Genomic DNA, 17,006 nt, shown 5'->3' with positions numbered 1-17,006 from the left:
CTTCCTCAAGCAAAAGCCCGAGAAAACAGATGACTATTGCACTACTCCCTACAGGTTCAAAGACACTGTCTCTGTCAGACCAGTGGAGAAAGCAAAAAGTAGCCCCAAGGGCCATTCACTAGGAACAACACAGTGCCAGCTCCCTAATATGTGAACTTAGGGAGCACACATTCTAACTGACTTCAAGCAGGATGAATGGCAATAACACAATCTGAAGGACACAAAGGCATGGATAACTCTGGCAAGGCCCACATCAGAGATAGTTACAGCTGTCATACAAGACACAGATTATACAAGACACTTTTCGCAGTGATGCCATATAAGAATCCAGAAGTAAAAAGCACTGAGAAACTGCAAAAATTTGACAACTGGGTATAACTGGGGGCAGGTACCACCTTTTGCTGTAGGCTCTGGGTACCCTGAACCTATCACAACATCATCTGTCTGCACCAGCCTTCCTATTTCATATGTTTTTAATCATTCTAGGTGCTTGAGTGAAGATACATTAAAGAAAAGCTTTGTTAAACTAATAACATATTTAGAGGTGTCTCTCTGCCACTGAAACAAAAAGGGAAAGTAATTAATATTAATTATGTAAAGTGTTGGCTTGGAAAAGGAAAAGAATCAGGAGAATGATGCTGAAATTCACTGCACACACACAAATATACATTGGAGGGAATTTAACTTAGTTCATACTCTTATGTTCATCTATGATGGCAAATTAAAACTGGTCTTACACACTCAATGCACAGGTCTGGAGTATTTAAAAAAAGCTCAATATGTTAAGCGCAGTATATCTCCAGAGAAATTAGGTATTGACTGCATGCCTCAGTGAGTAGAAAATCTACAAAAATCCATATGATACACTGATCCAAATGTTACTTTTTAACAATTCTAACTATGTAACAAATTTTTAAAACATGCATTTGATGCAGATATAATTCACTTTAATTATCAAGTAACAAGAATGTAATTCTATTTATACAGCATGGACTTTCAAAATGAATGCAAGACTATGTTCAATATGGTTCACTCAAATTCTATGTAAAAACTAAAACACTACAGTCTAATTTGGGGAATAATCTCCAATTTAAAAAAGGCATCCTCTAACCTCTCTTTCTTACAACACCAGAGCAAACAAGTAGCCAGGAAGACTGAAGTCTGTCAAGTTAGTTTAGAACCTAGGCCAGAAGCTCAAATGAAAATTAAGCACATAGCAACTCATGTTCCATACTGAATGATATTGATGGGAAGAGCAGATCTTAGGCTCACAAAAGACCGTCACAAAAATGCAGACTAGTAATGGAAACTGATACCATGGAATCGTTGTTTAGTGTCCAATGCTAAATAACTTCCAGGATCTCAGTATGATTCCCAGTGGATAACATCACAACAGCCATCATAACTGGGAAGCTTAGCAAAGAGTACATGGAATGAATGTGAATGAGGCTGGATTGCTCTCTCTATCCTACCTGTGATAGCAATGTTCATTTAAGTTAGTGGGAAGCTTGCAATGAAACTGCGCGGTACTTTCTTTGTGGAAAGGGGCAAATCAGTTTCAAGAGGCACTTTCAAAAGCCACAAATTGATATTTTTTGAAAGTCGAAACCAGATATCTCAATCAAACCACTGCACACTTTTGTACAGCTAATTCATAAATAAGAAAGAGTGGAAGTTTGAAGGTTTCCATTTGTCTAACTCAATATAACAAGTTCTACCACTCAGAACACCACATAAAAAAGCCTTAATAAATATTTTTGTTGTTGAAATATTTGACTTTTAAAATACTTTGGTATGGTACATATAATCAGAAAAGCCCTTTGGAAAGAATCATATATACACACATGCATATATATAAAAATTAAAAATCAACTATGTTCAAAGAACAACATTAAGGCTGCACGTCAAGCATGCAAAAGTTAGGAAAAGCCAGAATCATGGTTGCCTGTGCAACCTTAATTTATCCTCCTTCTACATACGCATTATGATATCGTCTAACTACTCACCACATACTGCTTTTTCCACAAGAGCCCTGCCTCATTCCCTGCACTGGACAGTGTGTGCTCCAGGTGAATGAGGGTTGTGAATGAGGATGTTGTCTGTAAACCCTATGCGCCATTTGTTTCTGAAGTGGAAGTTTTGTAGTGAATGAGGTAAAGGACTGCAGGAAGAGTAAGGACGGTGTTGTGCTTAAGACAGTTGAATGCCATCATAGATAACAGGATTCTATCCCTGCCTTTGCCACACTACTGGACAAGCCACTTAAACTAAGCTTTTCACAGGAGCTGCTAATTTTGTGTTCCTCATTTTCTAGGTGCCCAATTTGAGACACCGGGGATCAGATTTGCAGACAGGCTGACAACTGCACCTCAAATCAATGAAAGCTGTGCACAAAATGTGTTATAAAATGTTATGGAATGCTAAATTCCCTGAAAAAAAATCAAGCTCTGGTTGTCTCAAGTTGGGCACCCAAAATCAGTGGACACTTGAAAATTCTGGCCTTAATCTCTCTCTGCTTCAGTTTCTGATTTTAAAAAGGGGATAATATTTCCCTATTTCACAGGCACATCAGGAAAATACTCATTTCTTTAATGTTTGTGAATCACTCAGATTCTAAGGAATGTAATACTTCTGTATTCAGAGCACGGTTTGAAAAGTGTGCAGGATATATGGCATGGAAGCACATACTGAACAATGAAGATAAAAAGAAATACTGCACAGCTGCCCATTCAGTGAGCACCACCCATCCTATGCACTGAATGAGGCTAGGGGTTCTGTTGAAAAAAATAGTATGTGATCATGTAATTAAAGACTGTGTCATGGCAAATGCACAAAGGGGCTGAATTAAGGATGCACAGACCACCATAAAAATCTGGCATTTTCTATCTTTCAAGTGTTTGATTTTGCAACCTTAATGTTTTTAAGATGGGCTTTTTAGTTGTTGTTTTATTTTTAATGTGATATATGTGTGTCTGCATGTGTATATAGATATAGTGGGTACACTCCCCCTCCCTCAGCTCAACGGCAGTCCAGATCCATTGATGCAATCACATTAGAGACTCCCCTCAGCAGCGGATGCCTTCACAACTCCCTTGGAAAAGATAACATGGTCCCAGTCTATATTAACTTCCATGGGAAATGTGTAGGGTTGGAGAGGAGATGTGGCCTCTGATGTTGCCTGGATTCTGCTCCCTTCTCCACATGGAACTCAGACCTGCAGCATGTGCTCTGCGGGTTCTAAAGAGACGGAATTTGCCATAACGGTCTTTTCTTACAACATGCAGTTGGAAGTGGAAAAGTCCAAGTCCTTCACAACAACTAGCTGCCCCAAGTGAATCCTCAACTGGTGTAAATCCTGAGAGATCCATTTTTTATAGCAGTTCAGGGTCTGGCCCCCTATCCCTATACTGTCTGGTGTCAGGCCCTGTAGATTTTTCTCTTGGGGCAAACTCTGCCCCTCACACATGACACTGAGATGAAATGGCAGTGAAGGGATATTTGTGGGGAGTTCCTTTTCCACAGCCCTCCCCATCTTACCCACCACCACCGTGGCTTTTGATTTTACCACAGAAGGGGATGATCTGACCTCTAATTTTGTTGGGTTGAGGAACGAAGAATTCACCCACTTACACCCAACCACAACCACCCTGTTCAAAAGGGGGAGGGAAATAAAAGATGCATCCCCTCCCTACTACCAAGACTCTCAACTGCCTCCTGTTCACCAGAAAACTAAACCAACTGCTATGCCTGCCCAGGTGCTCAGTCCCAACTGCCACAACCTCCAGTTTCTCCCTTCAACAACACTCACACAGATCTCCAAAGGACAGTTTTCAGAGTGGTGCTCATGCATCTAGTCACACAGCTCACAGTAACAGGGTCACGAAGGGACTGGAGCATATGTCCTCTTCACAACAGAATGTTTTCAGCAGGTGAAGCTGTGCAATTGTCTGAGCAGCATATACTTGACAGTCTTATTTCATTTTTCCTAATGACCAGCGTTAAACGACTGCAGGTTTTAACAGCGCTGGCAAATTATCAAGACCCTCTACATTACATGGTCAATGGTCCTTTTAATAGAAAAAGCAATAATATACAGTTATTTGTGCCAACTAAAACTCATTAGAAAGTATTAGTTTAAGGTAACAGTTCAGCAGAATTAACAAGCACAAATTTCTACAGTTATCGTTTGAGACACTGTGGTCCTACCATAGCTAGCCACAGACAGCCAGTCCATTCTTTCAGGTTTAGAAAATTTGAGGGGGTGGAAATACTTAACAAAAATATTGTTTTGCAGCAAGAGTCAAAGTTTTTCAATAATCACCATTTTTCACTAGCATAACATTAGAATTGACTTTTTGTCTTGCTGACATAGCAACTAAGAAAGTTGTGTTACATTGACCATATTGATTGTGAACAATGCAGCCATCATTGGGACTCTGCAACATATATTTTCAATATTGACCTCCCACTCCCTTTTTCCATGGCTCTGTGGGTCTGCTATTGAATTTGGACTGCAGTATAATAAACAGCTAAGGTTTAATTAATGGTAAATGAATACAAGACATAGGTTATGACTTTAACTAATTAGGGAATTGTTGAATTAAGTCTGCCTTGGAATGCAAGGCAGTACAATCAATATCCAATAAAAGGACTATGTATGTAATTTACCTGCAAATGTGTTTCCAATACCATCAAATTGAGTTTAAATAAGTAAGATATATGAAAGGCTACTGGAAAAGATTTCAAAAAGTTAACACTTTGTAGCTTTAAAAAAGGATTCTCTCTCTGTAGGAGGATGTCTCGAAATGGTGTGACACACAGACTGAAAAACAGGTGTAGATCTGCATAAAGGCATATTTATCAGGCCACAGAAATTCTTCTTAGGTAATGTGAAACTGCCAAACATCTCCCGCATCTCTACGTTCTAGAGCAGGGATTCTCAAACTTCATTGCATCGCGACCCAGTTCTGACAACAAAAATTACTACACAGCCCCAGGACAGGGGCCCAAAGCCAAAGCCCGAGCCCCGCCACACCAGGCTTGGGGAGGGAGGCATCAAAGCTGAAGCCCAAGGGATCCAGCCCCAGGTGGGGCGCCTGTAACTGAGCCCCTTCGCCTAGGGCTGAAGCTCTTGGGCTTCAGCCCCGGGCAGTGGGGCTCAGGCTATGGCTTCAGCCCCAGGCCCAACAAGTCTAACGCCAACCCTGGTGATCCCATTAAAATGGGACTGAAACCCACTTTGGGGTCCCGACCAGTGCTGTTCTGGAGCATGAACAAAACAAACCACTGTACAATAGTATTATCAATATAAGCTAATGACCAAGTTTAAAGGCAAGTTTCTTTTGTAGCTTCTTCCCCCATCTTCCAGCCTACCTCACCCATTATTCTCTAAGTGTTAACACATTCCCCTTTCCCTTCACTAGAAGCAACATTCCCTGCTGTGACAGGAGGTCACCACATAAGAGCTTCTTCTGATCAACCATCACCAATACCCACCACTGCTCCGTAACATACTCCAGTTCACACAGCCTGATTACTTATTCTGTAATCACTCTTCTGAAATAAAAGAAGAAACCTACCTACTCCCTTGTGGGCATCTAAGCTGGTAAACTCTATTGTCCCATTATGGCCCTTTCTAGGATTTTCCTTATACTGTTTGTGGTTCCCATTGGGACAATATCGGTAGGAAAGTCCATAATCTGCAAGATAAACCTGGAAGAGATGAACAGACAAATGAATAATGCTTTTGTCCTTTGAAAGTATAACCTTTATAATTAAGTCTTAAGAAACAGATAGGTTAAGGACAGTCTTAGATCTACATTTTATTAAACCAAATGGTGTCTCAGGATAAAATATGTACAACTGGGTGCTGTAACCGCCGCCCTCTCCATTTAAATCCTTCTTCTACCATGCGCTTATCTTATTTCAAAGTCGAGTAGGATTTCCGTCTTTTTATTTTGCTCTTAAGTTCTTTTCTCTCCAGTTCGGCATCTAAGCATCATAAACCACAATATGTCCTATCTGTCCTCATGCAGCTTAAGGGGACCCCTTCCTCTCCTTCCTAAAAACACACACACCAGATCAAATCTTTCAACAATTAAGATTTATTATACAAGTTCATAATGGCAAGGACTATAAAAGTGTAGAAAAAGAGTGAAAGTCACCTAGTTTCTCTAAAACACAAAATCCCAGTTTGCATATAGAATTTATCATGGTATTGCCAGCCATTAGACTGGTAGTAGCCACATCATCATCATCACCACCACCACCGCTGGTAACTCAGTACCAGAAACAGTTTTTTAAACAGAATGCAGAAATTTTAAGAAAAAGACAGAAAGCAATCAGAAAAAAAATGTTCCTCGGTTATGTTGAAATATTTACATTGAAAATTTTTAAGAAGTTTTACAAGCACAGAATCAAACTGTATTGGCAGACCCAATGGGGTTCAAAAGAGTTGCATCGGTTATAACAAAGAACAGATTTTGGCCTCCACTGTGAACTCCAGGAAGAGTTCATTTATTATGACATTTATCTTCAAATACAAGGCTAGCATATTCTTCAAGATTTGTGGCTATATGCACGCAAGTACCCAAAGAGAGTACATACCCGCAAGGGGCTGAATACTGTACGTGATATGTACTTTAAAAAAAAAAATTCTTAATGCTTATCCATGTGAGTGAATATTAATAATAGAGCAGACTGAAGATAGAACTACTGTAGCAAGCCTCACATTTTACAGCACTCTCTATTAAGCAGTATTGTTTAATGGTTAGACCAGCAGACAGTCAGGAGAACTGTGTTCTGTTCTCAACTCTGCTACAGTCAGTGTCACTTTCAGCAAGTAATTTGACTTCACTGTGCCTCAGTTTCCCCATCTGAGAAATGCAGGTAAGACTGCAGAAAACGTCTATTCTACCACTTATATACTTTAGACTAAGGTTGGTTTTGTGGTACATCATTTTCACACGCTTGCCTGACCTTTGCCCTTCACCTATTACTAGAACTGGTCAACCTAAATTACGTTGTGTAAATATTCATAGTGCTTCTTACCACGTAATATGCTGCACATTCACAGAAGACAGGTAGTACAGGCCAGATCCAAAACCCTTTGAAGTCAATGTACAGACTCTCTAAATAGGTAGTATAATGTAAGAATACAAGAAACTAGTTTTCTTAGTATAATCTTTAGTAACTTTTGTTTTCCATTTAGTTTTAATAGGAAAAAGTTTATCTGGTAACAAAAGAGCTCTCTGTGCTTTAAATTTAATTATATCGTTGTTGGTGGGTTTCACTCCTTCCTACATCCCTCCCCAGGAAAAAACCACGACCACTATTTTGTAATGCATGCTGTTAAATGACTGATTCCTGTTTGTGCTCCAGGCAGCTTCAGATTTTGGGTTGTTGGTGTCATGGTTTTACAGTTTCTGCTGTAGGATCTGTGCTTATTTGGAGCGTGTAAGCTGGGATAAAGCACTCTCTTCCTGCAGGGTGATGTGTTTAAGATTACTGAGTATGTTTTTCACCTGACGGACTGTACAAACTGTGATACAAGATTAAAGACTGTAGGCACCATTAGGAAATCTGGAACAAGGCACAAGCTTTGCTGGGTTGACCCAGTGATTTTCTCCCATGTTCTCCAGTGTATTCTAGATGCTCTGGTACCCACCCTAATTGAGCCTGAAGTCAATAATGCACTGAGTCAGTGTGGCAGGGCACTGATTTAAACTACCATATCATCAAGCTTAGTGATGTGGAGGGGAGCCTTCCCCATATGGTGTGGGCTGTGGTGGAAAGATGCTGTACGGTGTGTTCTTCCCTGGCTAAGTAGCAGCATTTGGATTTTGCTCGACTGTAGGGTCTTTGGCAGAGATAGCTGGGCAAGTATAGATAAAATGACACCAAACTGAACCAGACCCCTAAAAAGCATGGCCAAGTTTTATATTAAATTTAACAGGTTTTTAGCATGTTAGAGAAACAACAGAGCAGCATGAGTGAAGGACATCAAGGCATCTCCACACTTCCTGACCTGCTGGAACCACAGGATATGTCTACGTTGCACTTAAACACACGTTTGCCCTGTGTCATTTGACTCTGGCTTGCAGGACTCAGACTGCAGGGCTGTAAAACTGTAGTGCACAGAATCAGGCTTAGGCTGGAGCCAAAGCTCTGGGACCCCTACAGCCCAACCCCAAACATCTACACCACAATCTTACAGCCTGAGCCCCGCAAGCCCAAGTCAGCTGACACAGGCGGGCTGCACATGTGTAATTACAGTGTAGAGATACCCACAGAGAGCTGGTGAACTCACAAGTAAGCCTGTTTTCAAAAGACACCCAAATGTCATGAAAAGTATCTCAACTTTGGGATACTTAGTAAACCAAACATTTAAGTTCACTTATCATTAGTGTGGTTGCCCAGTCTAGTTCTAAATGACTCCAGGGAGGAGGCTTCCACCACCTTCCTTGGAGGACTCCTACAACTTTCACTATCAGCAGGTTTTTCCATGATCATGGGATTGATCCCATACCAGTGAAGTCAGTAGCAAAACTCCCTTTGATTGCAATGGAGATAGGATTTCACCCTGGAAGTTTTATCACCAACTTCAGTGAAAGCAGGAGCAGGCCCATGTAGTCTAAATGATCCTTTTCTTAATTTAATCTCATTAGTTGCAATTACACCCCTTTTCCCATGCTAAATAACTCCTCTTCCAATCCGGTTTTCAGCTTTTGATATTGCAGATCAGGGTATCCTTTGAACTCACTACATACATTGGTGGGGTTTTTAATTAAATGTTTTTCATTATAGGAAGGGGAGAAAAAGCCACTGACTGTAACAAAGAAAGAAAAATAAATACAAAAGTTAAGTACAACTTTTAGCCCATACTCACCATGCCATAAAATAACAATTAACATCTGTTCACTGCTTTACGTTGCAAGAACCAAAGAAAACAGGAACAAGCCATAGGAAATGAGAAAAAGAGAATATGTAGGACAGTATGTCAGACTGAAGAAATACCATGGAAAGCTAGGAAGCTGTTTCTAGACAGCCAATCTGTTTGTTTGGCAAGGGGTTGAACTTGGTTGGTTTTGTTTAGTTTTTGTTTTATTTTTCATGTAATTATGTACTGGACCCAGCAGTTCTTACTTAATTTCATGCATAAGTGTGCCTATCACACACACAAATACCAGATATGCATGCACAGATAAGGCCAGTTATGTGCCTAACAGACGTAGGTGCTCATTTGTATGCATGAAACCTGATCATAATGCTTATATTTAAATACTTCAAACAAATGTTAAACAACAAAATAAACAGGGAACTTATGCTACCCTAGACCAATTAGTTAGGATATTCCACGGCATTCTCTTTTAGACTTGTGATGGGGTATACGAACCCCACTCTGGGCCAGAATGGGTTAATAAGAGCCTATAGGCCTTGCCCTGCTACACCTACTAAAGGGGTCAAGCCTGGAGGGAAGAGTTAAAAGGGCTGGAGCTGACCAGGAAGGAGAGCAGCTCACTGGCTCTCACTCAATTCTGAACAGAGCTGGGGGAAAAGGAGTATAACAAGACAAGGGTAGAGATGTAGGTAGGGACAGAGCTGCAGAGAGGCTTGAAGGGTGGTGGTGGTGGGGAAGGATGAATATTAAGAAAGGAGAAACCATTAGAGAGAGATTGGAGAAGGGGACGGAGGGAAACAGTCAGAACAGAAGGTCAGGAAGGTAATCTTGGCAGCGAAGAGGTGTGAGGAAGGAGAGCTGGAAGAGATCAGAAAGGAAGAGGCTGAGAAGTGATAAGAGTACAGGGAAGTGTTGTGTTGAAGCATATAATTTTGAGGGGAGGGAAGATACAAGGTTTGCTAAACTGAATCTTGCTGAACTGTAGTGGGTAAAAGGAGACAAAAACATCATCTTGACTTGTATACGTTTTTATATAAACAGCCAAGTGCCAGCTGGACTGAGTTTCGTTAGAGTGTAATGACCCCCAAGTACTCATGAGGTCACTGGTGTACCTAACAATGAACCAGGAATATGCAGAAACAGAAAGAAATGGCTATATCTGGGCATCAGACACTGCTTTAGCTTGAACAAATGGATAAGGGCTGTGCTGGCTGACCATTCCTCTGGGCATTAAGAGAGGAGCACAGTAAAACCATTAGCATCTTCATGATCCCAGATGTTCTGGAAGTCCCTCCACTAATGACGACCTTGTCTCATCAAGGGGGAAATCTTTGATACATCCAGGACACAAGTAGACCAGTAAGAATGTCAAGCCATTGCTATAAGATCAGCTGAGTCTGAAGCAATTTTTGGGATATGAGGTTTAAATTCTCTGCTCCCCTTCCTTCTGTCACTTCATCCCCATTCTATTTCCTATCTCTTTCCTCTTGGCTTCTGTATAACCGATTCCAATGAACATTTGGAATTAACTGATTCTATAAAGCTATAATCAGCAAGACAGACCAAGACAGTGTACATAGCCTTGCCCCAATGTGCTGAGAAGACTGGTGGAAGGAATCATGCCAACCTCAGGTCACCCCAGATCAGGGAAGTAAGTGAAAGTTCAAAGGTTAAAGCTCAAATTTTTACAGCTAACCTGTCTGCGCACTGTATCTTGCCTGTAACACATGGGATGAAGGAAGCAACAGAGACAGATATTTCCTTTTTCTGTCATCTGTTGTTGTGTGAGTTTGTTGTGTTTGCTTAAAGAGCAGGAATAATCTTAACAACTGCCAACTCAAAATCCAGCAGTGGATTGATTTTTTTCCCCCTTCCTACAAAGACTGCACCATATCTTGCCAATACCAAAAATCAGCACTTATCTCTGAAGGATTTTATTCACTGTAAATGAAAGGAAAGAGAATTTTCCCAGACTCAATAACCACTTAACTTTGGAAATCCAAATATTTTAAATTTTCTATTATTAATTTTCTGTTATTAATTAATCAGCAGATGAGAAGATTTCTATACTTTGGATGCCAAGGGAAAGCAGGCTGTAACACAATCTACAGTTAACTTTTCAATATTGTAACAGTAACGTGAGGATTCTAGTAACACTTTTAAGCCACACACTCTATCATTACCAGAGTGGGGAAGTATTTTGGAGAAAAAATTGATTAGGGAGGGCTCCGAAGAGTATTGCCAACTCTAACCATAAGTCAGGAACCAGAAGTCATGAGATTGGCTTAAACATAATGAGATTTTAAAAAGCATGTTTGGGGTTCTTGTGTTAGAATATGTAAGGATCATGTTTGCAAGGTTTCTTCAGTTGCTACCTGGGCTAGAAACTTTTTTTAAATTAAATTTAAGATTCTCAAGTAAAAACCTCATTCCAGCAGATGGGGCTTTAAGAAAAAAAAAAAACAATATTGCGATACTTGCAATACAATCTTGAGAGTTGGCAAGGCTGCATATATGAAATGTATGGATGCCTGCCCCAGTAATCCATAAAAATGATAAAACTAACATGTTTTAAACAGACACCCTCCCAAGGCTTGTTTTACTTAAATCAATCTCTCTTTGATTTTAAAGTGTTTGTTTAATGGCAGTCAATCAGCTGTCCCTTTTAATAGCACCAGGATTTGAGGAGGTTAATTAATTCAGTTTTGTCATTTGGGGTCTATATTAATAATGCTCACTCTGCATTACCACCTGAAAAGCTATTGCCGTGAAGTGAATTGTCTTTAGACCCTGAACAATACTGAAATATTTCAGTGTAGCAGCCATGTTAGTCTGTATCCACAAAAAGAAAAGGAGTACTTGTGGCACCTTAGAGACTAACAAATTTATTTGAGCATAAGCTTTTGTAATCTACAGAAATGCAAGATCTTGTGTAATGACCCTTTTAAAATAAAAACAGGAAAGATTCCCACTAAAAGTACTATAATGCAGAACAGCAGAACTTTTCAAAATGGAATTTGGGGAACGAGAATGAATCAGACTAGGTTTTCTCAGTACAAAGTTATACATTTAAAAGGTTCTCATAATACTGTAATAAGCTAAAGAATAAATGTTTGGAACTGTGTATGCAGATATGCATGCCAAATATGCATCCATAAATCCTAATAATTGCATGTTCAATGACAAATGTAAATAATGGCTGTAAATGTACATGCACAGTTCTGAAAGTACAGACCTGTCTAGGTCTCTGAATGTAACATGGAATAAGAAAATAAACTTTTTAAAACTGATATCATGTCTCCTAACATCACTGTACTTACTGGCCTGCCTAATGTGATTTTTAAATAAATCTGTTTTACACATAAGTGACAATGCATCTTGACTAATATTGACAAAAATGGATTAATTTGGATTTTTAAAAAGACCTTAAATCTTAAAAGTGTGACACATTAACCCCCCTTCCATTACAAAAACAAATCCCACACAGTAATTATTCGGTAGCAAAGCCTCCCACGTGCTTCAAGCATGGAGCTAGAAGTCAGTCAATAAGAGTTCTATTCCTGATTGTGCCTATTTCTGACTTGCCATTAGCCTAGCACTTAACAACCCTGTGTTTCAGTTCTGTCAATTTAAAAGCAGGGATAACGTCACCTACCTTTTTTAAACACACTGCGAAGGTTGGATGAAATTCCATCCTCAGCATGAAAGAGCTAGAGTCAAATTTCATATGAATGGTGCCGGGAGATTCACGTAGGATTATCAAATTAAGAATAAAACAATACTACTAATTATGTTACAAAACACGTGACGCGGGGTGAAATATCACCGTCTTCCTTTTTGGTCAATGGAGCTGCCATATAAAATCTCATGATGTATTGCTTTGTTAGTTGGATAATAAATTTGGATCACCAGCATATTAGAAAGCTCACTTAATTAGGCCCAGAACTCAGTGATGCTATTGTTAGTGCAAAAAGCAATAAACTACTGTGTGAAACACAAAGCCTGATCCTGTATGGCCCCTGAGCAGTGAACTCTTACTGACATGAGTTCAAGTTGTGGAAGCAGACAGCTTTCAGGATCAGGCCGCTGGTGATGATTCCAGGTGAAGGATTATTCAGTTATGTGGTGTATGTACAGCTGCTCATTTGAAAAGGTTAGATATAATGCTGTCAAGATGTTACTCTCTGTTCTCACACACCGCAAATAGACTGTATAAATATTTTAAGATATACAGGAAACTAACTATGGAAGATTTCCTTTACATTCTAGTGAACAATAGTCCCATGGCTAGCACAGGTACATTTATCTTAAAATATGTTTATAACATCCAATCACTACACATGCACCCAGAGATTTTTGAGCTGTTGTGCATCAGACCCTTGGCTGGTGTAAATTATTACACCAAATTAGTACAGTAGTTCCACTGAAGTCCATGTACACCAGTTGAGGATCTGACACTGTGACTCAGAAATTTGATTCTTTTTGAGCTCCTTCTTTTATTACAAGCACTCGATGCCTCCTCATTTGCCTGGGAATTCACAAATAAAGTTCAATCCCTGTTCTACCCCTATCTAATACAGGCAAGTATTGTAAGTCCCTCCTCTCCTTCCCCTTTCTAACATGGAGGTTACATTTTAAGTTACTATAGAAAAATATCTGAGTGCTTCTACAGGAGAAAAAAAAAGTCATTCAATGCAACTAGATCTGTCAGCAATAAACATGCACATCGTGCACCCTGAGTTACATAGCCAAAATTATTTTTTATTGGTACAAACTAAATTAAACTTCCATTCAAACCTCTGTCCACTGACCCAGTCACCTTGTTTTCAATTTGAGTGATTTTAGTACTCGTTAAAGTGAAGGATTACTAATACTAAACAGCATGAGGCACGAATCACAAACCGGCTAATATATAAGTAACTAATCAAAGTCTATTAAGACTCAAAACTTTTTGCAATTACTAAACTGACTCAACAGCACAAAGTGATTGCAACATGAAAAATCACTGCATTTTAGCATTATCATAATAAAACATGGAAAGCTAAGATGGAAAACAATCTGTGTTGTGCTAATAAGCTTAGATAGCAATTAACTTGTTTCTCCAAAACTGTCTCCCAGATTCATTTGTCTGGTGAACACCATAAGCTGACAATGGACTATTACAGAAGTCTACAAGAAGTTGTTTCAAACCACCATGGTAACTTCTAAGACATATTTAAACATAAGACAGTTTAAAGAAAGCTGAAAAATTAATGTTAAACAGTCATATGAGCGTAATATTTCTGAATGCTGAAATACAGAAAGGGAACTGGGAAATAAAGTAAGCTTTTGGAGTGGTTTTTGGGTCGTTCAATGGTAAACACCTCCAAACAAAGTGAAATAACACTTTGGCAATACTTGTCTGTCACAGAGGCAGAGTCATAGAAGTTGGAAGAAAATCAAATTGTCCATTAGAGCTGGTTGACGTTTTTCAAGGGAAAAGTTCACATAAAAATGGCCCTCATTCAAAAATGAAATTTTTGTCAAGAACAGTCAAAAAATTTCCCCATGCTCTTTCGGTAAGTTTTTCAATTGTTACATAAGACATAACCAAAATGGTTTTTATTTAAAAATGAAAAGTGTAAAAAACAAAAATGGATCCATTTCAAACACTATGAAATGAAAACAACTTCAAAAATTTCAACATGTTTCTTGAAAATGGGTTTTCACTTTATAGCCACTCTACTCCCTTAGTAATAGCACTATCTTGATCTTTCATCAGCAGATCTCAAAGCACTTCACAATCTGCTGTATGCTAAAAGCATACAGTAGCCTTCATATTATTCACCTAATATACCTCTCTACAATGAACAGGACAGGAAAGTAAAAGCCACAGCGCTTATAACAATACCAGAAAGCCAGGAATATCTTGAGAAACTGAATACAATGGGCCAGATCCTTAACCCGTGTAAAGTCCCTTTGCACCAGTCCAGATGGCATAATATAGAAGAGCCATTAGGCTTCTCCAAGTTACTCTATGGGCCATTTTGACCCCTGGCAGCCACAGGATCAGGGGACCTGAAAGGTGGTTTAACAATGCCTTTCCTTGCTTCTCTCCTTAGCCGCACTGAACATAAGCTTAATAGAGCTGAGGATCTAGCCCAATGATTCACACTTGATAAGATGGTGTCCATACTATAAGTTCTCTAAGCCCTGGTCTACACTAGGAGTTGAGGTCGAATTTAGCAGCGTTAAATCGATTTAACCCTGTACCCATCCACAAAACGAATCCCTTTTTTTCAACTTAAAGGGCTCTTAAAATCAATTTCCTTACTCCACCCCCGACAAGGGGATTAGTGCTGAAATAGGCCTTGCCAGGTCAAATTTGGGGTACTGTGGATGCAATTAGATGGTATTGGCCTCCGAGAGCTATCCCAGAGTGCTCCGTTGTGACCGCTCTGGACAGCACTCTCAACTCAGATGCACTGGCCAGGTAAACAGGAAAAGGCCCGCAAACTTTTGAATTTCAATTTCCTGTTTGGCCAGTGTGGCAAGCTGCAGGTGAGTGTAGAGCTCATCAGCAGAGGTGACCATGATGGAGTCCCAGAATTGCAAAAGAGCTCCAGCATGGACCAAACGGGAGGTACGGGATCTGATCGCTGTATGGGGAGAGGAATCCGTGCTATCAGAACTCCGTTCCAGTTTTCGAAATGCCAAAACATTTGTCAAAATCTCCGAGGGCATGAAGGACAGAGGCCATAACAGGGACCCAAAGCAGTGCCGAGTGAAACTTAAGGAGCTGAGGCAAGCCTATCAGAAAACCAGAGAGGCAAACGGCTGCTCCGGGTCAGAGCCCCAAACATGCCGCTTCTATGATGAGCTGCACGCCATTTTAGGGGGTTCAGCCACCACTACCCCAGCCGTGTTGTTTGACTCCTTCAATGGACATGGAGGCAACACAGAAGCAGGTTTTGGGGACGAGGAAGATGATGATGATGATGAAGTTGTAGATAGCTCACAGAAGGAAGCGGAGAAACCGGTTTTCCCGACAGCCAGGAACTGTTTCTCACCCTGGACCTGGAGCCAGTACCCCCCGAACCCACCCAAGGCTGCCTCCCAGACCCGCCAGGCGGAGAAGGGACCTCTGATGAGTGTACCTTTTAAAATAATATACATGGTTTAAAAGCAAGCATGTTTAATGATTAATTTGCCCTGGCATTTGCGGCTCTCCTGGATGTACTCCCAAAGCCTTTGCAAAAGGTTTCTGGGGAGGGCAGCCTTATTCCATCCACCATGGTAGGACACTTTACCACTCCAGGCCAGTAGCATGTACTCGGGAATCATTGCAGAACAAAGCATTGCAGTGTATGTTTGCTGGCATTCAAACAACATCCGTTCTTTCTCTCTCTCTGTTATCCTCAGGAGAGTGATATCATTCATGGTCACCTGGTTGAAAGAAGGTGCTTTTCTTAAGGGGACATTCAGGGGCACCCATTCCTGCTGGGCTGTTTGCCTGTGGCTGAACAGAAACGTTCCCCGCTGTTAGCCACGGGGAGGGGGGAGGAGCTAGCCACGTGGTGGGGGGAAGCAAAATGCGACCCTGGAAAGAAAGTACATGTGCTATGTATGTAATGTTAACAACAAGGTTTACCATGAAAGAGTGTACCCATTGTTCTATAAAATGTGTCTTTTTAAAATACCACTGTCCCTTTTTTGTTTCCTCCACCAGCTGCATGTGTTTCAAGGTTCACAGGATCTTCTCCTTCCCAGAGGCTAGTGAAGATTAGAAGGTGAAAAAAAACGCACTCGCAATGAAATGCTCTCTGAGCTCATGCTGTCCTCCCACACCGACAGAGCAGACAAATGCGTGAAGGCAGACAATGTCAGAGTGCAGGAAAGCACAAAATGACCGGGAGGAGAGGTGGCGGGCTGAGGAGAGTAAGTGGTGAGCTGAAGAGAGGGCTGAAACTGAACGGTGACGGCAGTGTGATGAGAGGAGGCAGGATTCAATGCTGAGGCTGTTGGAGGATCAAACTAATATGCTCCAGCATATGGTTGAGCTGCAGGAAAGGCAGTTGGAGCACAGACCGCCGCTATAGCCCCTGTGTAACCAACCGCCCTCCTCCCC

The 17,006-nt window shown here is 40.6% G+C and overlaps 1 protein-coding gene across 2 annotated transcripts in view; it reads right to left on the bottom strand.

The window, feature by feature from the left end:
- The window catches only part of VRK2 (VRK serine/threonine kinase 2), a 71,132-nt gene that overhangs the window by 33,774 nt on the left and 20,352 nt on the right, over positions 1-17,006 (bottom strand). For both annotated transcript variants that reach the window (XM_073339348.2, XM_073339349.2), the window contains exon 8: positions 5,580-5,712. In XM_073339348.2, coding sequence (XP_073195449.2) covers positions 5,580-5,712 — 133 coding nt within the window. The remainder of the gene's footprint in view (positions 1-5,579; positions 5,713-17,006) is intronic.

This window comes from Lepidochelys kempii, chromosome 3 (assembly GCF_965140285.1).
Source record: "Lepidochelys kempii isolate rLepKem1 chromosome 3, rLepKem1.hap1, whole genome shotgun sequence".
Taxonomy (NCBI): Eukaryota; Metazoa; Chordata; order Testudines; family Cheloniidae; genus Lepidochelys; species Lepidochelys kempii.
The sequence above is the reverse complement of the archived record's forward strand: the minus strand, read 5'-3'. Positions and strand labels throughout refer to the sequence as shown.